The sequence below is a fragment of the Physeter macrocephalus genome, chromosome 20 (genome assembly GCF_002837175.3).
Source record: "Physeter macrocephalus isolate SW-GA chromosome 20, ASM283717v5, whole genome shotgun sequence".
NCBI classification, from domain to species: Eukaryota; Metazoa; Chordata; class Mammalia; order Artiodactyla; family Physeteridae; genus Physeter; species Physeter macrocephalus.
In genome coordinates this window covers 60,237,750-60,259,974 of record NC_041233.1, presented here as the reverse complement: position 1 = coordinate 60,259,974, position 22,225 = coordinate 60,237,750, and the positions used below count along the sequence as shown (strand labels likewise).

At 45.9% G+C, this 22,225-nt stretch overlaps 1 protein-coding gene across 1 annotated transcript in view; it reads right to left on the bottom strand.

Moving 5' to 3' along the window:
• SORCS3 (sortilin related VPS10 domain containing receptor 3) overlaps positions 1-22,225 on the bottom strand; it is a 620,228-nt gene that overhangs the window by 427,821 nt on the left and 170,182 nt on the right. The window contains exon 2 of the mRNA XM_024121368.1: positions 752-819. Within this exon, the coding sequence (XP_023977136.1) occupies positions 752-819 (68 nt within the window). The remainder of the gene's footprint in view (positions 1-751; positions 820-22,225) is intronic.

Genomic DNA, 22,225 nt, shown 5'->3' with positions numbered 1-22,225 from the left:
GGCCATGGCTCACGGGCCCAGCCGCTCCGCGGCACGTGGGATCCTCCCGGACCGGGTCACGAACCCGTGTCCCCTGCAACAGCAGGCGGACTCTCAACCACTGCGCCACCAGGGAAGCCCTGTCATTTCTTTTAAAGCCACAAACAAAAAAATGAATATTTTAGGCTGAAAACAAATATACAATATTAATATATTTGTCTTTACACCAGTACAGTTGTAAAATATATTTTTTAATATTATTTTATGGATGAAGAAGCCCACAAAGGCTTGGGACCACACATGTCATCACATGGGCCTGATTCCCACATGTGTCTATTCCCAGAATCATGGGCTTCTCAAGAATCACAGCATCTCACAGGCACAAAGGACAAGAAACAGTCCTTGGGCCGAGACTCATGCCAAGGCCAGCATCCCTCCTGCAGCACGCTCCCTTATCCACGGCCTCCACTTTTCCCAGGCATGCTCTGATCTCTCTACCCACATGTGTGTTTATCCAGTCAAAGGAGACACTGCAGGAACGCAGAAGCAACCACACTGCCAGGGAGAATATGTGACAGACCCCACGGGAGATCAGCAGAGTGCTAAGGAATCTGCAGATGGAGGCCATCAGTGCCACCCAGGGCATTAAAGAGGGCATCCAGGAGGAGGACCATCTTCTGCTCCTTTCAAAACAGGCTCTCCAACTGCTTAGCTGGCATTCCTCACGTGAGCCGAACCCGAGTAGCCTGGTAAGAATCTCTAACCCACTTACCTCCAAAGTGAGCTCTCTGTCACGCTTCCCAGGTTGAAGTCATACAGCTTCGTCAGGATAAGTATAACCTGAGAGGGGGGTAAGGAGGAGGGCAGAGGAGAAGAACAAAAGGGGAGGGGGAAAAAAAGGAAGCCGACTTTAGTCTGTGTAACAATATATAGTTCGTCTCAAATCACCCAGTTGGAGGGCTTAGAATTTATCTGTGGAGTTGAGGGGTATTATAGGATCAAGCAAGGGGAAAATAATTATTAATTTAATGCTCCCCCATAACTGGTAGCATTTATTTTAATCCCAACAATGCTTTGCATTTGAAATAAAACATGTCAACAGGAATTAACTGGGTACAGACAGTTGTTTCTCCACATCTGTCCTCCTTCAAGGTCGGGCACAGGCCAGCTGGCTCTGTTCACACGTATGGCCACCCAGAGATCAGAGGATGGGCTTGCCTTTGATCTGGAGATGACTTTGACTTACAGATGTAGACCTAAGAGGCTAAGAAAGAACTGGGCCTGATTCTGTGTCTACAGAGAGGTTCAGAGAGATTCTGTGTTCCCATCACAGGGCCTCACAGCCATAAAAACTTGAATGACAGGCAAGCCCAGTCCCCAACACTCTCTGATGCCATCTGCCTTCTACCATGTCCCACCCATGGAGTAAGCAGGTCATTAGACTCCACTGGACTCCAGGACCACTTGTGTGACTCCAGTTGAAACTAAGAAACCCAGAAGGAAGCTGTATGTGTCAAAGAGCTGGACAGCCTGTAATAGGGTTAGCGGTTTTCTGAAATGATCTTCCGTTGGCCAGGCGGGTCCTAGGCCCTTTTAACTTCTCCAGCTGGGAACCTGGACCTCAGACGTTTTCCTGCCTACGCCTCGTGCGCCCAGACAGTGGCTTAGGCACAACCCCATATCTATCAGGATGCTAAGCACATGCACCTGAATCGATTTTAATCAAAACACAGGTGCCTAATATACAGTGTCTGCCTGCACGCATGATAATCCAGTTACACGTAATTGTGTTTATCTAAATTTCATGCACAACTCATTTCACTTTTCTCAGCTCCTTCGCCTTCCACAATTTAACTTCCTCCAGTTCATTTGCACAGCACCCATTAAACTCTTTCCGAGATAATGAATTTCTGCTCCCAAGGTGGGACTTTTCCATTCTAGGCATCCATTTAAGATGAAAGAAAACTAATCAGCCATTATATTGAATGTTTTTCTGGCATTTAACCGATGACAAAACACTCACTTTGAGATTTATTCGCATCCAGCACCCCGTGCGGTCAGTCAGTACCATTTCCACCTCTTTTATGTAAACTAAGAAAAACTTAGAGGCCGGGATATGATCCATTATGGGTCAAAGAGAATCCCTGGAAAAGTCGACTTGCAACATTCAATTCCTCTGCAGGGCCGTGACTGGAGGGTTCTTATGTTTTCTCTCAGACCGTGTCCTGTGATGGAGTAGTAGGTTGGCAAGAAACAGCCAAGCCAAGAAGAACATCAGTGACGTGGCTATTTGTAGAACAGGAGAATAGGTACCAAGGCAACAAGCTATTTGTCCCATTAGCATAGCACAACTGCAAGGAGCGTGTATCCTCTGCAAAACATTGTTCTCCATGGCCACTCAGTGGTCCATGCCTCTCCCGTTAATAGCGAGTTTCCTCATTTGTTAAATTCAGGGGCTAACGAAGACAAGCCTTATGCAAACCTTCTCCAACCAAACAGTTAGCAACGTGCCGATAATTCCTATGTGTTAAATTAATACAAACACATACACATACACATACCTACACGCCAGACTTCTCTTCATTTTACTTCTTTCATTGACAAAGTCATTCTGTCACAGTCCCTATGTAAAAACATGGGTGCCTATGTGCAGACCATCCCAAAATCTAGACCAAGAAACTCAAAGCTATGCTCTTCTTGCAACAGATCTGAACACCCATCTAGAATCTGCAGGAGCAAGTAAGACTACTTCACTGTCTCCCAACATCAAGCCTTCAGGGACATCAAACAATCTCAAAAACGTGCAAAGGCCACAAAGAAAGAAGCGAGAGATGTTGGGGGTTAGAGGTCACTTAACTGATTGTTTAACAAACAACTGGGTCTGGAAAACCCCTCAAAAATGCAGAGCCCTTCTCATGTGTCTGTGTCTCCTTACCCAGGGCTTGGATCACTCTCCTTCCTTCCATCTTCTCAAATCAAATCATCATTTTTGAGTCAATGAAAGATAATGGTGTTTCAGCAGTAAAGCATAGTCTTCAGAAGGGGATGGTGTTAACCTAGTCTGTTACCTTCATTTTACAGATGAGGAAACTGAGACACAGAGAGAGGAAAGGACTCAAGTTCAAGTCCCAACAATGTGTGGCCTTGACCAAGTGCCCAGGGCACAGTTCTTCCCATTCCATGAGCAGAGTTGGAGACTAACAGTCACTGGGGAGCCTGCTAAATGCAGATTTCCTGGTCCCATTCCCAGCAAGTTTGACTTGGTGGATCCTGCGGTGCGGAGAGTCCAGAAACCTTCCTGTGGCTATTAGAGGACCACGCTTTGAGAAAGACTCCATCACACCATGACTCCTCTCCCAACGCCATGCGGCAGTGACACCACCCTTCCACTATGGTGGAATCCTGATCTCTAAAAGCATCTTTGCCTTTAAACTGAGTGGACTTTACAAAGAAAGCAGGCCATAGGAGATGCATAAGGAAGATGTCTCCGCAAAATCACCCCAACATTCCCCAGAGGAAAGGTCCAAACACTGCGAATCGGGGCTGGAAGTTACCTTTCCCCTGAAGCCAGCATAGAAGGACAATAATAAAGTTATGAAGGCATGATAATGTAACCTTTAGCCTTAAGATATTCTGTGCCTAGCAAAGAAAACCAAGATTGAAAGAAAGCCTGTCAACCTCTGGCTTCTCTCACCATTCAGAGCCTTCCAAAGGCCACCAGAAAGAAGGGATTACCAGGGCAGAAAACTGAAAGCAGATGCAGTAAACCCGCTGACAAGCCCCGGTCTGCCTGGGAAGGACTCAGATCAGAATGAGAAGATGTGAGTGTGACCAAAGAATCACCACTGGATAGATGAGGCATGCAGGAAGGATGGAGGAGCTACCCTGGGAGCCATAGCAAAGCCTGACTTGACTCCTCTCCAGCAGATACCCCCAGATGAGAGCTGGCAGTCAAATTCAAAGAAGGAAAAGCAGGGACCAAACATTAATTGAACCCTTACTATGTGCTAAATACTACACTGGGTGCTTCTCAATCCTCACAACACGCTTTTGAGACTGAGCAGATGTAATATAGCATCTGCATTTTACAGATGAGGAAAGTGAGTCCTAAGTGTTAAGCAATTTGCTCCCCAAAGCACACAACTAGCAAGAGACAGAGCCAGCATTCCCACCCAGGGCTATGAGACTCCACCATGCTTGTTCCGCTCTAATGCAATGCTCCTCCATTCAGCAAATGTTTATGTGAGCTTTTCGTGTGCAAGGCAATGAGCAGGCAAACTGAGAGGAGGGCACATCCTTGCTCTCAAGGAGTTTATCACTCAATCATGAATTCCACAAATATTTACTGAGCTCCTCTTATGTGAATTAGAAAGACACCTGCTAAACTCTGGGAATCAGGGAAAGATCCAGAGCTCAAGGCCCAGGGGTGAAGGTAACTTTTGTTTTCTTTGTTCTTGGAGAAAGAAATAGGCAACAGAGATGTGTAATGAGGAAATAACTAGACAAACTGTTGGGAGATCCAGGTTTGTCAAATAAGCTTTGTCAAAAAGTTTCATTTTGACCAACAGGCTACAAATCCTAGGGGGATTTTAGACAGCAGGAGAAATGAAAATAAATTGGAATTATTCATGAGTAAATAGCATTTCTCTCTTAATATAAGCTATACACATACAGGCGCACACACAGAGTAGTAAAGCCACATATATAAAAGCTCCTATGTATAGGCACATATAACCGTAAATTGGCATCAGACATATTCTCTGGAAGAGCATTTGTTCATACATCTCTTATAGCTTTTATCAAACTGGATTAATGTGACTTCTCCATACGTCTGTCTTGTCTGTTAGACTGTGACCTCTTTGAGGTCAAAAATTAGGTCTCAGGCTTCCCTGGTGGCGCAGTGGTTGCGCGTCCGCCTGCTGATGCAGGGGAACCGGGTTCGCGCCCCGGTTTGGGAGGATCCCACATGCCGCGGAGCGGCTGGGCCCGTGAGCCATGGCCGCTGAGCCTGCGCGTCCGGAGCCTGTCCTCCGCAACGGGAGAGGCCACAACAGTGTGAGGCCCGCGTACCACCAAAAAAAAAAAAAAAAAAAAAAAAAAAACATCAGGTCTCATTGAACTCTGCATCCCCAATGCCTAGCACAACACCCGACACATGGCAGGTGCTATACAAGGTCCACTGAATGAATTATAAATGAATGAGAGTAAAAGAAGGGATGAGATGATAAGTATATCTGAGAGGTACAGATAATGTGAGATAAGAGTTGAAAGGAGGAAGCAATTAAGTCCAGAAAATGTGGTCAGCAAAGTGTTCATGAAGGAAAGATTATATGAGCCAAAACTTGAAGTACGAAGAATTTGGAGATAGAGAAATGGAGCTTACTCCCTTGCCTGTCTGGCCTCTCTCTTTATCCCTCCCTCCCTCCCTGCCTTTCTTTCTTTCCTTCAGATTTTAGTTGGACAAAAATAGAGAGAAAAAAAGCAGGGCAGAAGGGTGCCATTTCAGTTACAAGAAACAGCACAGAGGTAGAGCAGGATGGGCCATTAGGGGCTAGAACAGTCATGTGTTGAGTGTAGTGTCATGGGGACACCAACCACTTGGACGCACAGTCAGGCTGTGCCAAGGTGATAAAGAAGGCACAAAGGACAATGGAATCGTGCAGGAAGGACAGAGGAAGCCCAGCCTGTAGTCAACTATGGATTGACAAAAAGTTTTATAAGAGTGAAGAGGGTGATAATGAGGGACTATATTATAACAAGAGACTGACTATGTATAAACATGTAACATATAATATTAATATATATTACATACATAATATCAACATATTGTATATTAGATGACTATATTATAACAAAAGGCTTACTGTGTGTTCATATATATATATATATATATACACACACACATATTATATGTATTATATATATATATATTAAGGGACTATATTGTAATAAGGGACTCATATAATTAGGTGACAATAAGGGACACGGCTGGCCTCTTACAAAATCCATTGGTGCTCCCCTTGCTGACCATCCACCTCCAGTCTTCTTGTCCCCAGGCATCTAATGTCTTCTGCTGCCCCCAGATGCTCAGGCCAGCCCTCAGCTAACTGCCTGATCTTTAGACACACACAATGCCACTAACTAATGTCTTTGTCACATCCCCTCTCCTGTTCATTCCTCTATTTCCGCCTTATGCCAAACACAGCATAGGATCCTCGGTGGTAAAGTGATCAAAAGAGAAATGGCTCCTGTCTTCATGAAATGTATACTTTCCCTTAATGTGTAATCTGCTTTAGGGAAGAATCTTCTTACTAGGAAGATTTTACATTTCATGAAAACAGGACCCATTGGGTCCAGCCGTCTGCCTCCTGGATGGGGCTCGCCTGGCAGCGTGGAAAGAGCGGAGCACTTGCAACTAGAGGGCTGCACTCACAACCCAGTCTCACCATATGCTACTGGGGGAGCCTGAGCAACTTACTTACATTTTCAGTATCTGTTCCAGTTTCCTAAAATGGGGATAATGATTCTCCTTCCCCTGCCAGCCTCACAGGATTTTTGATTTGAATCAAATAAGGAAAGCTGACCTGCTTTAGAAGCTGTACTATGCAAATGTGAGTGATTAGTATGATAATTATCCTTCAGGAGACAAGGGTTCCAAGTCATCCTTATTTGATGGGGTGAGGGGGATTCAGATCCTAGCGTTGCTAAGCTCCTTCTGAAAAAATACCCACCCATTCTAGAGCCCAGCTGCAACACAGCAGGCTGCAAATCAGACCCGGTATATTCACTGGGCTCCTGCACTCAGCTTCAGCTTTAGAAGCAAAGCAGAAAGCCCCGGGGGATTCCTGTCCTCTGAAAGGATAACCCATAATCTGAAAATTCATAAATCACTGGGACGCTCTCGCCCGTGAGCACATTCAGTGAAGTGAGGACCTTTAGTGCCTGTAAAATTTTACTCTGAAGGAAAATTACTTTAGTTCATTAAACCTTCCTGAAACCTTGGTACCTTTAAATCCTTGGGGTTCTGTGCATGTCCCCTCCAGGTCCCCCTCACCTCTCACCACCTCCTTCCTGCCCCTACCTAATAGTTCTTTGTTTCCAGCCAATTGGAATATGGACGGTGGCCTTCTTTACCGACAGTGATTGACAGTGGTAACACAGTAAGGGTGCTAAAACATACTCCTCGGGGAGTGTACACAAAAGTGCATTTTTCGGTCTCAGCAGAGTCTGAATTCTGGAGCCCTCCTCCCACTTCATGAGGCACTCCCCCCAGGGAACAGAAACTGAATATCTACTGTCCACAGCCCAACTGATCCCCAGTCTAACAATGTCTGGGCACCAACCGGGCATCCAGAACTGTGCTAGGTATATGCCAAGTTCAGAATAACATAAATGGTGCTCCCTGCCCACCATGAGTTTACAATCTAGCTGAGAGGACAAGGAACAGCACAAGGAATAGGACAAGAAATATCAACTTTGTCATCTTGTTCCATTGCACGCAATTTCACAAAACGGTTATCCCTTTCCCTATTTTTTTTAAAGGGCAGATCATCAACTCTGTGGTTCAAGATAGAACCTCAGCATGACCCCTGAGTCCACCCTCATCCCACACTTAGCAAGACAAACATCAAGTCCTCTGAAATGTGTCGCAGTCCACTGGATCATCCAATTTCCGGTCCTCATAATTTTTTCATTCATTCACTAAGCAAATATGTATGGAATGCTTCCTCGTGGCCAAGTGCTATGGATTCAGCAGTGAAAACAACAAACCAGCTTCCCTGCCCTCATAGAGTTTATATTCTGGCAAGGGAGATAAACAAACACATAAGTAGGTAAGTGACATAGTAGTCAGACGATGGTGGGTCAGATGATGGACATATTAGCACTTAGAGCAAGTGCTCATATGCAGGTGTGGTCCAGGGCTATGCAGGCTGAAGCAGTATAAAGGGAGCCCAGGCAAGTTCTCCATGAAAAACTGACACTCAAGCAAAACCCTGAATGAGGTAAGGGATGAAGCCATGTGGCTATCTGGGTAATAAACATTACAGACAGAGGAAAAGGCAAATGCAAAGATCCTGAGGCAGGAATGTGCCTGACATATTCAAGAAACAGCAAGGAGGCCAATGAGGATGGAGCTGAGAGACAGGGAGAGTAGTAGGAGATGAGGTCCAGGAAATTCGGGGAGGCTTAGATCTTGCTGGGACTTGTGAAGGTCTGTAAGGACCCTGGCTCTTACTGAGTGAGATGAGAAGCTACTGGAGGATTTTACTAGAGGACTTAAGTCCTTATAGACTTTTACTAGAGGACTTAAGCACCAGGGTGCTTCTGGTTACTGTGCTGAGAGAGGCATCAAGGAGACAAAAGTGAATTAGCATCCTGTTGTAATCATCCAGATGAAACATGGTATGGGGTAGACCAGAGCAACAGCCGTGGACAGGAAAAGAAACATGATCTGAAGATATTTTGAAGGCAGAGTCAAGAAGATTTGCTGACAAACTGGATATGGGGCATGAAGGAAAGAGAATAGTCCAAAATGACCCTCAGAGTTTGGGACTAAGTAATTAGAAGCATAGAGCTGCCATTTTATGAGATGGAAACTGTAGGAGAAGGAGGTTGGGAGGAAAGCTGAGAAGTTTAGCTTTGGACATTAAGTTTGAGATGCCTAAGAGAATTCAAGTGGAGAAGTCAAACAGCTGGATAAATGAGTCTGGAGTTCAGGGCAGAGAGTCTAGGCTAAAAAATATCAATTTGGGAGTTGTCAGTGATTAGTTGGTATTTAAAGACATGAGACTAGGTTAGGTCACCAGGAGATGGATTGTGGATAGAGTAGAGAGATGAGGATCGAAAGCTGGGGCGTTTCAGCACTGAGAGATCGGGGAACGAGGAGGGAAACCAGTATGAGCTTCAACCTCTCAGAACTGGCACAGTGAATGTGTGTGTCCTGTGTGAACACTCACCAAATGGTACTTCCTACGGAGGAGTCTCTCAATAAGCAGATGAACACGATGGCCTTCTGTTGAGGCCGGTAAGCCTTTCTCCCCAGATCCCCGTTTGCTCTGTGGGCTCCTGTGTACAGTGGCTGCTGTGGCAGAGATGGAGGCTTTGCCTATGTTTGCCATGGACTTCCCCTCGCCAAGGCTGACACGGGCATCGTCACTGCAGTTCCCAACCTGCCAACCTCAGAAACCAGTGCTGAGCCTCAACATGGCACCTGGTGGCAAGTTGACGGCACTGTCCCCCTCCCATCACATAGAGGCAGCAATTTGTTCTCCTTGGACTTGCTTTCCTTGCCTGCGGTAAATATGCTAGGATCAAAATCTTTTCATGATATCCCACACGATTGCTTCTAACAAAGAAACTCATTTCACAGCAAATGAAGTGTTGTCATGGGCATGTCCATGGAATTCACTGGTCTTTCCACAAACTGCATGTGCCAGAAGCAGACGACCTGATACAATGATTGATTGGACTTTCGAAGATTCAATGACACAACTAGCTAGAAGCCAGCACTGCATGGGGTTGTAGTGTTGTCTTCTAGGAATGCGGATTCGACTAAAAAATGGCCAAAATACAAAGGCCCGGGAATCAAGGGGCAAAAGTGGGAGTGTTCCTCTCATTATTCCTCGCAATAAGCCATCAGAGAGTATTTTCTTCACATTCACACAACTTTTGGCTCTGTTGATAAATCTTGGTTCCTAAGGAGAAAAAACACTTGTTCCATTGAACTGGAAGCTGAAACAAATACCCAGCTATTTTGAGCTTCACCTGCTACCACTGAACCAACAGGAAGAGAGGAGGCTACTTATGAATAGGGGATGGAAATGGACACTCAGAGTAGTTAAAAGGGTGGACTGTGCTGTCTGTTTACTCTCGGCCCACTTTCCTGCCGAAGTACCATAGGTAACCAGGACCCTGAGAAGTATATTTCTAAGACTCTCCTGTCATCTGGCTTCCAATTCTGCCAGTGGGGGTGGGGTCACTCGGGGGACATGTGGACAAGGGAAAAGCTCCTCTCCTCACACTTTGTTTTTGGGTGACAAGACAACAGCAGCAACAGAGCCGGTGGTACCAACAGCAGCGGTGCTGGGTCTCAGTAACATGAAGGGTTCATGCAGCTTGGCACAGCCCCAGGAATCTGGGTGGCAGAGACCCTTGGCCTCTTGTACTGCTCTTCCTCCTCCTGGGCAGGAGGGTAACAGTTTCTGCAGTTACCAAATTTGAGCAACTCTATTTTCTCCTTCTTGTTCCTCCAGCCTTGCCGGCACTCTTGTAAATCAATTCCTGCAGTCAACGTCTTTTCTTGAGAAATACCTAGAGTCAGGGACCCTCACTGACACAGAATGATCTGTGAGATTAGAGGAAATTCAGGAGAGCATGTGTTCTGGAAGCCAAAACAAGTATGGGTTTCAAGGAGGAAGGAGTGATTGGCTGTGTGAAATGCCGCTGGCAGTTCATGGACAAGAAAGATGAAGAATGGACCATTGGATTTAGCTACTAGATGACTGCAGAGGCCTTCAAAATAACTAGTTGACTTAATTTCTGACGTTCACCCCTCTTGCATCCTTACACCAGAATGACCTTTCTAAAGCAGAGACTGAATCTTGTTGCCTACTGCCAAACTATCTCTAGTGGCTTCAGTCTGCCTTTAAAATCAAATTCCTCAGCATAGCATAAAAGGTCTTTCTCAACCTGGCCCCAGTTGCCATTTTAACCCTCTTCTAGAGCCACCTTCCCAAAATAACATCTAAATTCTAGCCACACCAGAATACCCATGTTTCTCCTTGTTCCACGCTCCCACACTTTCACACAAGCTCTTCTCTCTCCTCTGAAAGCCCTTCTCCCACTCTCCACCTGAGGATCTCATTCTTTAAGGCCCAGCTCAAATACCATCAACACTCTGGTGTCTTACCTGTCCTCCAAGACAGAATGGATCCCCCGTAATCCATGCTCCCCTACCTTGTTGCACATACTTCCAAGTATGCTACTCACTAGATTATACTATAATTTTCTATTTGCATATGCATCTCCACCATTAGGGGATGTGCTCCTTCAGGACAGACCTCGTTTTTCTCATTATTATACAAGAGTATTATCACAGTCTTCATTAACATGATGCCTATTAACTAACAGAGATATGACACATTCAATGAACTGCAAGTGTTGCCACAGGCATTCAAAGGAGGAGCAGATGAGTCTGGGCTGGGGTGATCAAGATGTCCTCATAAAGGATGAGAGGCATAAGTAATGTCATAAGAGATGGGTGGGGAATGGAAATTCCCAGCCCTCTTCTTTCTGGAATATCTTATACAGTTTTTCAAGGGTATCTTTTTTTTAGGTAAATTAGGAAGAAAGAATTCAAAATGGGTATGAAAGAACTTCAAGAATGTCCACAAGAGGGTAAGATAAAGGGAACACAAGGGCAGGGGAGGGAAGATGGTGAAAGCAACCTTCTTGTATGACTGCATTAAGTTTTCAAGAGTTGGTATTCTCTAGGGACGTCTAGAGAGGACAAAGATATATACCTATACCTGATGGGATGTAGATTAAAGAAAGCATTACACCTACAGACAAAAGCACGACTTGATTAAGTAATTTAGACAAAAGAAAAACAAACATAGAAAGGGCAGAGGTGGGGAGGCTAATCCTACAAAGTGCCCAGCACTGTGCTTGGTGCTCTATGTGCATTACATAGGTAATGGGCATAACCACAGTGAAGGGTAGATATCATTACCCACGTTGTCCAGATGAGCAAACCGTCCAGGCCATGCAGCTAGGGGAGGTAGGAGTCAGAACCCAAACACGGGCATGTCTCTTCCCCCATGATCCAAGGAAGGGATAAGAGATACAGAATTTAACAGGTATTAGTCAGCTCTATTTAAAATGGGGCCATTGTTAAGAAAGTACTTTGCAGAGTGTGGTAGCTGAACAAGGCAAGTGGCAGCCCAAGGAAATGAAAATGCAGTGTTGTTGAAACAAGGAGCTTGTGAAAAATGGCTGTTGAATAGGGGGAGGTTGTTCTGGTTTTGTGTAACGAGCCATTAAAAATGAATTAAAAATCCATTCACTCTCATTCCCTAAGGGACTCTGAAAATGAAAGAGACAGCCATCTCTTGGAAATGATTTAGGTAGCATGCAGCCCAGTAAGGGTGGGGGGGGCAAATTAGCCCAGAATTCCCTGCCAGTGTCTGTACTACACGATGAGAGCTCTCCAGAACCAGAGTTAATTAGCTCAAAGTATACCATTAACTAGGAGTCTGAGCTCATACCCTCCCATATGTCCATCATTCCTTCCATCCAACCACCACCAGCACCACCCTCATGAGGAGGCCAAGGGCAGAAACAGGTGTGAGCAGATAAAAGATGAACCCATGGCTCCAAAGCCACTAGTGTGAAGCTTCCAGAGATACTCATCAACACAGAGGAAAATACAAGCTATCTGTTACCTTGGTAATAGATCAAAAGCTCTAACCCAGACAGTCTTGGTGTGGAGTCCAGTCTCTGCCACTTACTCTCTGTGTAACCTGAGGCAAGTGGAGCCTCAGTGTCCTTATCTGGAAAATGAAACCAGTATCATTCCCTTCACTGGATTGTTGTGAGGATTAGGATTACGTGCCAGGCACATTCTCAGGCCTCGTCATATAGTAGGTCCCTGCCATCCTGGTTTGTCTCTGAGCAAACCAGGTCATTTGCCCCCCCCACCCCAAGTAGGAAAATGCCATGTCCCAAGAGGGAGCACGTCACTTCTTCAGTGATGACACCTTGCAGCTCAGAAAATAAAGAGCAACCTCACAAGGCCTCTCACTGATGTAGAGATGAAAGCCTGGAGCACTCCCTGAGCGCTGGTGCTTGCTTTGTGTGGACGTGCATTGACAGCCTCAGCAATGGGAAGATCACAGGCTCATCAAGCCCATTTTGCCTGGTGTGCGATCCTACCCACTTGTCACCTTTCATTTCAGGGTCTGTCTCCACTGGACCTGCCTGTAGGCACGCATACTCCCCTCCCTTCCGCCACTCCTGTCAAGCGGCATCATCCCCTCTTAGGTCTCAGGAGCTGGAAGAGCTCTCGGCCAAACCACTGTAGCTGCTGAACCAAGTGGACTTTCGAGGGATAAGCAGATCTCCCCAGATTGGAACTAGCTCCCAGTGCAAGAGACCAAGAGCAGGGATTTGACTAGAGTGTAAGATGCCTCAGGGCCACACAATGGTCTGTCCTATTTTTCACTACTATATCTTCAGCACCTGGGACAGTACCCAGCATGCCCCAGATTCCCTGTATACTGGGGTGGAGTGAACGACCTATCATCTAATCCCGTGACCTGGCATTTCTCACAACCTGTCTCCTGTTCAACGCTACAAATTACTACACAGTGTCTCTTATGGTCGATGCACCACGCTCAATGCTGTGGAGGATGGAGGGATGAAGGACACAATGTTCCTGACACTTTCAGTGCAACCAGAGAGATACACATTTATACGACCACCTTCGGTGAAAGCTGGAATCGCTCTGACTTACACCAGGTTGTAAGTCATTTCACCTATTGTCTCATGGGAATCTCACAGTAACCCACAGTAATCCAGCAAGGTTGACATATGATAGAAATGAGTGATTCCCTAACAGGGATGAAGTAGAGGATTACTCTCCAGGAAAATTTTTATAAGAGGTACTATTTGAACTGTCTTATTTTTAGTAGGTGAAGAAGGCAACGACCTTTTCAGGCTAAGGATGCAGCATGAGAAGACACAATTAGGTTGCAATTGACTGTCATGTTCCAGGCCTGGGTCGGGGGGCGGGGGCTGGGGTCTGCAGAGGTTAGAGCTTCAGGTACATGGAGAAGGAGATGGAGACCCAGGCTGGGGTAAGACAATGATGATTTTAACTACTAAGTATGTAAGTTTCTATTGCTGATGTAACAGATTACTACAAATAAAGTGGCTTAAAACAACACAAATGTATTATCTTACAGCTTTGGAGATCAGAAGTCCAAAATGGGTTTCAATGGCTAAAATCTAGGTGTCAGCAGGGCTGTATTCCTACATTCCTCCTGGAGGCTCTAGGGGAGGATCTGTTTCTTGCCTTTTCCAGCTTCTAGAGGCTGCATGCATTCCTTGGCTCCTGGTCCCCTTCCATCTTCAAAGCCAGCAATGATTGGTTGAGTCTCACACTGCATCACTCTGACTCTTCTTCCTCCCTCTTTCCCATTTAAGGATTCTTCTGATTACACTGGACCCAGCCAGATAACCCAGGATAATCACTTTATCTTACACTCAACTGATTACAACCTTATTTCCATCTACTATCTTATCTCCCCTTTTCTACGTAATCTAACATATTCACAGGTTCCAGGGATTAGGACATGGACATCTTTTGGGAGGACACTATTCTGCCTAGCACATCAAGTTAAAGAGTTTCAACTCTACTCAGTAAATAGCATAGAAATGTCTACTGTGCTTGAGCAGGTGAATAATCAGTTGGCACCTGCATTTTGGAAACAAAACTGTCAGGGGTATGAAGGGTGAATCAGTGAAGATGAAAAACAGGGAGTCTGGTGAGAAGGATATTACAACAGTCCCAATATAAGAGATAAGAGATCTGAACTAAGACAATGGCCGTAGAGAAGGAAAGAAAGAAAGGGGCGGGGGGAGCCCTACGAAAACTGTTGCTAAAAATTGCAAATAGTGTATAACAGAAAAGCATGGAGTCAAAGATGCCTCTGAGGTTTCCAAGGAAGTTAATATGCTTCATTTTCATTTGAAGGCTTGGGCCTGAAATCCAGCTCCAACGCTCGCAGGAGGACCATCTCATATGTTCCCACAGTCTAACCCTCATTTCATGCCCCAGCTTGGTTGAACGGGTTTTCAAGTTATTTCCCTGCATCTCTGCATCCTCCCGTTGTTGGAAACATGCTCATGGCCAAATTACTCCTTCTGCTCCATCTTGTTCTTGCCCGTTTGCCTAGGGGACTGAAGGGTCTGTTTGTTACCTCCTGCCCAACTGCCTGAACTTCTGAGAAGCTTCTTCCCTCAATTAACATTTCCTGGCCTCATTCACATTTCCGGTTACCTCTTGAGCCTCTTTATTAGCACACTGCTTGCTTGGATCTCACCTGTGGGTTGCCCAGAGAATTTGACCATGGCAGCCGCATCCCAATACCAAACAGATGAAGGGCCATCCCATGCATGAGGTGGGAAGTGGGGAGGGGGTGTCAATTTTAGTCTCAAGCTCAAGCTCATGGACAAGCACTTGATGAAAACCCAGAGTTCTGAATCATAGAGTAAAAGGATCATCCACTCAAGCAAGAGAGTGCTCATAAACCCCAGACATTAGAGGTAGAAAATATGTAGGGTATGTTCAGGGCCACGCCAGACCCAGAGAAGAATTGCTCCCCTCTGGTCTTTTGCAGTTGCTAGCACTCCTCTAGCAGCCAAACCAATATCCCCACTAGAAAGTTATCTGGATTGCTTAAAATAACATAAGCCTGGACTTTGTCTCCACATTAACTCCTTGGAAAGGAGAACCTCCAGTGGCTGATGGCGGGTGATTTAAGAGCCCTCTCTCGTGTAGCCTAGGACATAATAACAAAGAACACATAATTTATTTGTATTGATTCACTAGCACACATTTGATCATATCTACTTGTCCTTCCTTTGGCTAAGAATCCATGGCCATGGTCCTGAGAAATTTATCTTTCACAAAATATCTCCATAAAAAATAAGTTCCTCACATATCTTAGCTTCAGCAAAAGAGTCAGGTCAGGGAGACTTGCCAAGGAAAAGAGGAAAGGGAGCCTGCAGCCTCCTCGCCTGTTGACCCTGGTCTAAACAATCTCCCTCCCACAGACAAGGTGTGCTTGGAAATTAAAGCTTCAGTTCTGGGACAGGGACCGTCAGATACAGAAACAGAAATTAGGGACAGATCAGATTCTTGTGCTAGAGGAATAAGGAGCACAGAGGAGCTGGTTGGATTGTGAGACAAAGAGAAGGAGTGCAAAATCAGGAGCAGAAACACGGCATCAAAGCGCCCAGGTGTTCAGCACTGCTTTCACTTAACCTTGAATGAAGGTTATTCATCCAAATAATCTTGTGCTGAGCATCTACTATGTATCTGTTTCTGCTCCAGAAGCTGGAAAAGGTTACACATCGTTTTTTTTTTCTCCAGAGACTCTCAATCTAATGGAAGGGGGAAAAGGCAAGTAAGCAAGTATTTTATTTAACGTGATTTCTAGCGCACTTACTGCACTAACTCAAAAATTTTGTGACTCACAATTGCATGGTGTGGTAGCTCCTCTCACTCCAGAATAAAGCAGAAAACCATGGGAAAAATAAAGAGAAATGGCTTTCCATTTTAACAAGGCTGATCAACGTGGGTGGGCACAAAGAACTTTAAACTTGATGTTGAATGTGTTGGGTGGATACCTAGGAGGAAGCCATTTGCTTTAAATTGCTGTATCCCATTGTAGGATTTCTTCCTTAGCCTATTTAGTTGTCCTCAGCATTAACGAGATTGACTAGATAGCCCAAAAGAAACACAAATCCTCCCCTCTGTCCCCAACAACATGCATGTGTCCTTTTCTCCCTGCCAGCATCCACCGACCCACCCTTCAAGCACCAGCTCAAGCCCCATCCCCAGCAGAGAGTCATCGCTCCTTACCCCAGTTCCAAACTCATCTCTCCATTTATGGCCAACTTATTTCCCAGTATCTCCCATCCCACATGCTTATCTTACGATTTGACCTTGATACTCCTCCTATTGAGTGACAGATGGAGTTCATGTCCCTCCCTTTGAAAGCATATCTTTGCTATTATATTGACCAACAGTTTATAGGGGAAGTAGTGCCAAGTGACCTCCATGGTTAGCTGTGCACTCTTAGGATGGTTGCTCTCAAGGTGCCAGTGCCATGTGTGAGGATGCCCAAACCGGACCACAGTAGGTAAGACCACATGCAGGGGCCATAGTGTTTCAGCTCACAGCCTAATTGAGGACCCAGTGAAGAGTGAGCATCAGTCACGAGCTACGAGGGAAGATAGCTTCAGATGCCCTGCAGCCCCAGCTGTTCAGTCAGCCTCGGCTCTGAATCTTTCCAGCTGAGGTTTCAGACATGGTATACACAGAGCCCAGTCAAAACCCTCAACACAGAGAATCATGAACATAATAAAATGTTTTCCTTTTGCACTGCTAAATTTTGGCATGGTTTGTTACGCAGAAAAAGTACCCAGGACACCACTCATAAAGCACGCGCAGCATTTAAGCCTTACAGTCTTTATGCACGTGGAATTATTTTTCTCATGACTTCATTTATGTAGATCTAATTTCCATAGGTAGATGATTGTAAACTCCTTGAGAGAAGAGATTAAGAACCTATCAGACATCTTCCTACAGGTAGACTAAATACCATCTGCCCTAAAGAGTGTTTATCAAGAAACCACTCAGACCTGCCCCCTCCTTTTGGAACGCCACATCTCAAAGAGGGCACGATCATCCATTCGGCTGTCCAAGCCAACCCACTATATCCTGCTATATTCCTCCCCACACCACATGCAGACCCACTCCATTACTCTGCCCCTAATGTCCGTATCTCACCCTTCCATGCATGGCTACCACTCCTTCCCAAGTTCAAATTCTCATCCTTTCTCATGAGCTCTATTGCGTCTGCCTCCTGACTGGTCTCCCTGCCTCTAGTCACACAAGTCCATCTTCCACAAGGGGCCAGGCTGCCTTCCTCACACACAAATATGATCATGTCATTCCTCCAAATCCTCAGTGACTCCCTATTGCCTACAGGGTAGAATCTGAAGTAAGTGGCAAAGCACAAGGGTTTTCAACCTGGCCCCAGCCTAAGTCTCTAGGTCTCTATCCTCATTTCCTGTCACTAGCTCTTCACTTGGGTTCTACTTTCTGTATTGTTCATATGAACCACAGAACCGAGAAAATGATTTCAGTGACTTTTTTCAATTCTCTCCCAAAATGACACATAACCAGGGCATTCTGGCTTAATTTCTCTCTCTCCCTCTTTCTCTCAGTCCTCTTTCAGAACCCTGTCTGGATCTAGACCTGTGCTTTTCCAATTACCGCTATAGCCATTAGCTATGCAGGATTACTTAAATTTAAAAAATAAAAATTAAGTACAATTAGTATTAATAATTCAGTTCTTCAGTCATGCTAGCCACATTTCAAGCACTCAACAGTCACAGGTGGACAGTGGCTACCATACTGCAAAGAGTAGATTATAGAACACCTCCATCATTGCACAAACTTCTAGTGAACAGTGCTGGTCTAGAGATTCTCAGCTAAGAGTTGTTCTTCAAACATACTCTGTTCTCACTTGCCCCCTGCTTTTTCCTCACCCAAATTACTGGTATGGTGGAGAGCTAGATTCTCCATGCTTCCCAGAATCCATGCCCTCTCCCCCTGGGAACAATGTCCCTTTGGGGAAGCAGTTCTCCCCATAATGAGCCATGTGGTTCAGGTGGCATGGACCATGCATTGACCCATCCTCTTAGTTTAAGGAGTAGAGGCTCTATTTGGCCTAAGCCAATCATCCATCCCACCCCTATGGCACAGTGATTGGTTAAGGGAAAAAAACATGTTACCTAACTGGAGCCAATGAAATTCAACATGAGTCTTGCTAGGGCTTCTGGGAAAGAGGACCTCTTCCCCCCTCAGGAAACATCATAACAAACCCAGTTCTTTTAATAATATAGAATAAAGAGATGAGTTATAGAATGGCTACAGCTGTTTTGCTATCTTGAAGGGAGTTCCTGAAGTTGCTGAAGGAAGACAAAGTGGAACCGAGGATGCAGCCAACATGGCACAAGCCAGTAGAAATACTAAGGGAACCTAAGTCCTTGATAATATCATTTGAGCTGCTGGATCAAGCCTGATCTGATGAAGCTATTAACCTTTCATGTTAGATCAGCCAATAAATCCTTTTGTTTCAGCCCATACATGTGCTTAACTGTTAAACTTGAAATACTACTCCCATCTTGTAAGCCTCAAATCAAAGTTATCTCCTCCATAAGGCCTACCAAGACTCTTCCAGACAGACTCTGTTACTCCTTCTTTTATATGTCCCTCCATGCATCCTAACATTACCTCAATGTTTTACTGAATTGTAACACTGATATTTTATCTTCTTTCTACACTATGAAATATTTGAAAGCAAGTTTTGAGCCTCTTGATCTGTGCTATAAATAAACAAACTAACTAAGATAACTAGCTAACTAAACCCTACCATAACCCTATCTGATACATAATAGATGCTTAAAATATCTGTTAATAAGTAAATATTTACAGAATAGATAGTAGTCTACTGATAAATTTCAGTTAATAATAATGGTAGTAGGAACAGAACTCAACATTCACATCCGTTAACACCTTTAATCCTCACAACAGACCTATGAAATGTAACTGCCATGATTGTCATTTCTTACAGGGACGAACCAGAGTCTTACAAAGATTGAATAACTAAGCAAAGTCCCACAACACATAAATGGCGGCGCCTGGTATATTCTTTCCTCCGACAAATCTGGCTATTCCCTCCCAAAGTTTTATATTCCACCTCCTTCCTGATTAAGGGTGTCAATTAACTCAGCGGTATCAGCACCACTAAAGTTCCCGTGGCAGCTTGGCATGTACCAGAACCTCTGCTGGAATCTCCTCAAGGCTAAGTGAAAAGTAAACCCAACAAAATCCTCAGGAGAGAACCACAGAGTCACCCTCAAGCCACTCTTTATTCCAAGCTCAGTGGTCAAGGAAGACACAGGAACCTGCAGGTCTGGTTCCATAGCTGTTCAAGCAAGCTCAGCTCTTTGGGAGTGAGGACCTGACACTCCTTCCACAGTCCCTGTCCGCCTCCCCGCCGTCCTGAAACCCGGGTCCACACCCACGCTTTGCATCACACTCCACCCTCAGTTTCTTATTCCAGGCCACCTACCTGGCAGGGCTCAGGCTCTGGTTTTTCTTCTAAAATTGGAACTTTGACTCAAGAGAGTAGGTTCCGTGTGGGTAGGAGGTGAACTGGGGAAAGGGAAGGGACAAGCCTGCTACCACTGTCCAGGACACTGAAGGGTCCAAGTGGAGAATATGTGGCTCCACTCCAAGGAGAAGTTAACCCAGAATCATAGCAGAGGGGTCATTCAACCAGCTGGCATGTGTCCGATATCTAAAATGTGTCATGTGCTTCTCAGGCATTGTAGGCATATGGGGGAGGGAGTCCCCTGGGACAGGTGAGTGAGTAGGAGGCTGGGAGTGGGAGAATGTATGGGGGTGGGTCAGAGAGAAAGAGAGATGCAGATGCAGGTGTGTGTGTGTGTGTGTGTGTGTGTGTGTGTGTGTGCGCGCCTGTGTACAACATATAACATGTAAGGACCTCTCTAAATGTGGCGCACGGACCACGTGAACCAGGCTCATCTGAAGAACTTACAAAAACACCGATTCTGGACCCCACTCTCTATACACCGAGAGTGAGATCTCTGGGAGCTGGGACTGGCCATCTGCATTTTACAGGCCGTGCCCATGGCCAAGGCCACACTGGGCTGAGTCTTTCAGAAGTAACAAACCTCCTCCAGGCTTGGGAGCAAAGGACATACACTGCCCCCGAAGACAGGGAGCTGGGTCCACAGAGGTGGGTGCAGAAGTGCTCACCGGAATCTGAGCGATGGGAAATCTTGGTTCCTGGCCTGAAGGCTCGGCTGCCCTGCAGCTCTGACAGCTGGGTGCCCTCTAGGGTTGACCTGTGCCCAGAGGTGGCCTTCCCTGGGCAACTGCCTGGGAGCTGTAGGCTGTTACAAGGGCTCTGTTCCCACACAGACCTGAATTATCTGCGGGAGCCTCCAGAGGAGGCCAGAGGGTACGACTGCCTCTGGGGAAACTGGATTTGTTTCTAGAACTCCAGTAACTCAAGACAATCAAGAACTACATGAGCAGTCCTTCCAGAAGATACTGGGGGTCGGGGCCATGGGAAATACCAGAGTAGGGCCAAGGTGATGGGCGCTGCACCGCCTCTTGTAATGACTCGCAGTGTTTATTCCCAGCCAACCCAGAACAAGGAGGATGAATCTCTCACCTTAACGGCCTTTACGCATTTGAGATCTATGGTTCAGCCAGGAGCCTCCCTTTTTACATGAGCCTCACTCAAATTCTCCAGTAGCCTCTAATTAATGCAGCTCTGAGCAGCGTGAGGTGCAGCACAAATAAGGCCCCACCCAAGGGTGGGACAGATGTGTCACACCACATACCCAGTATGACAGGATGAAGCCACGGGAGGCCTACAAGCCACCGCTGACAATACATTCCTGTGCTGCAGTGTGGACCCCCCCGAGTAGAGCTCACCTCCACCAGGCAGCCAGTGTCTGCACAGGCCCCCCTGGATGCTGAGGAGGATGGAGTTCTCAGGATTAAGTCCTAGGCTCTCCCACAGCCAGTCTGGAGGAGGTAAGCCCGTCAGCACTACATAGCTGTACCCCAGCTCCTAAATCAGGGACTGGCACGAAAGAGGCATTCAACAAACAGGTGTTGGCTGAATGAAGGCAGGAGCAGAGTCACAGGTGGTTAATGAGCTCCTGGGATAGATTCTACTTAACGGAGACCAAATTATCCCAGAGACTAAATGTACAGTAGTCAAAGCCTAAATCACAGAAAGCAAATAGTCCTGGGTTCCAATCCCAGCACCACCACTTCCTGCATGTCCTTGGGCATGTTATTTAGTCCCCAGAGCCTCCTTTTCTGCCTCTGCACAAAGGCATGCGGACCCCATAGGGCTGCCATGCGGAACAAAGAAGAAAACTCTCAACCCAGAGCCCAGCATCTACCATATAGAAAGAAGTTGGGCAGTGGTAGTTGGCATTAGAATTAACTCCAGAAAGCCCCAGTTCTCTAAAAACGCAGAGGAGAGAAGCTATTCCAGAGAAACCCTCCAAGTTCAGTACTGTTCTCCCTGTCATCCAGCGGAGGAAGCTCAGGCTCAGATAGGCTAAGAAACCTCCCCAGCTCACTCAGCGCAGAGCCAAGATTCAAGTCCATGCAGGACCTCAAGGCCATTGCTCTCTCCTCAACTCAGCAAGGTGTTTAAAAATCTCTGGTAGGTCTGGAAGGTCACCTGAGCAGAAGCCAGGTCCTGCCTGGCCCCATGGGCACAGCTGAGAATCCACTAAGCTCACAAACTCCCTGCACTTGAGTGGACCTGGGGTAGCTGTCATTTCTGTAATGTGAAAACATGAGGTCAGGGAAAGAGCAAATACAAGAACAAGA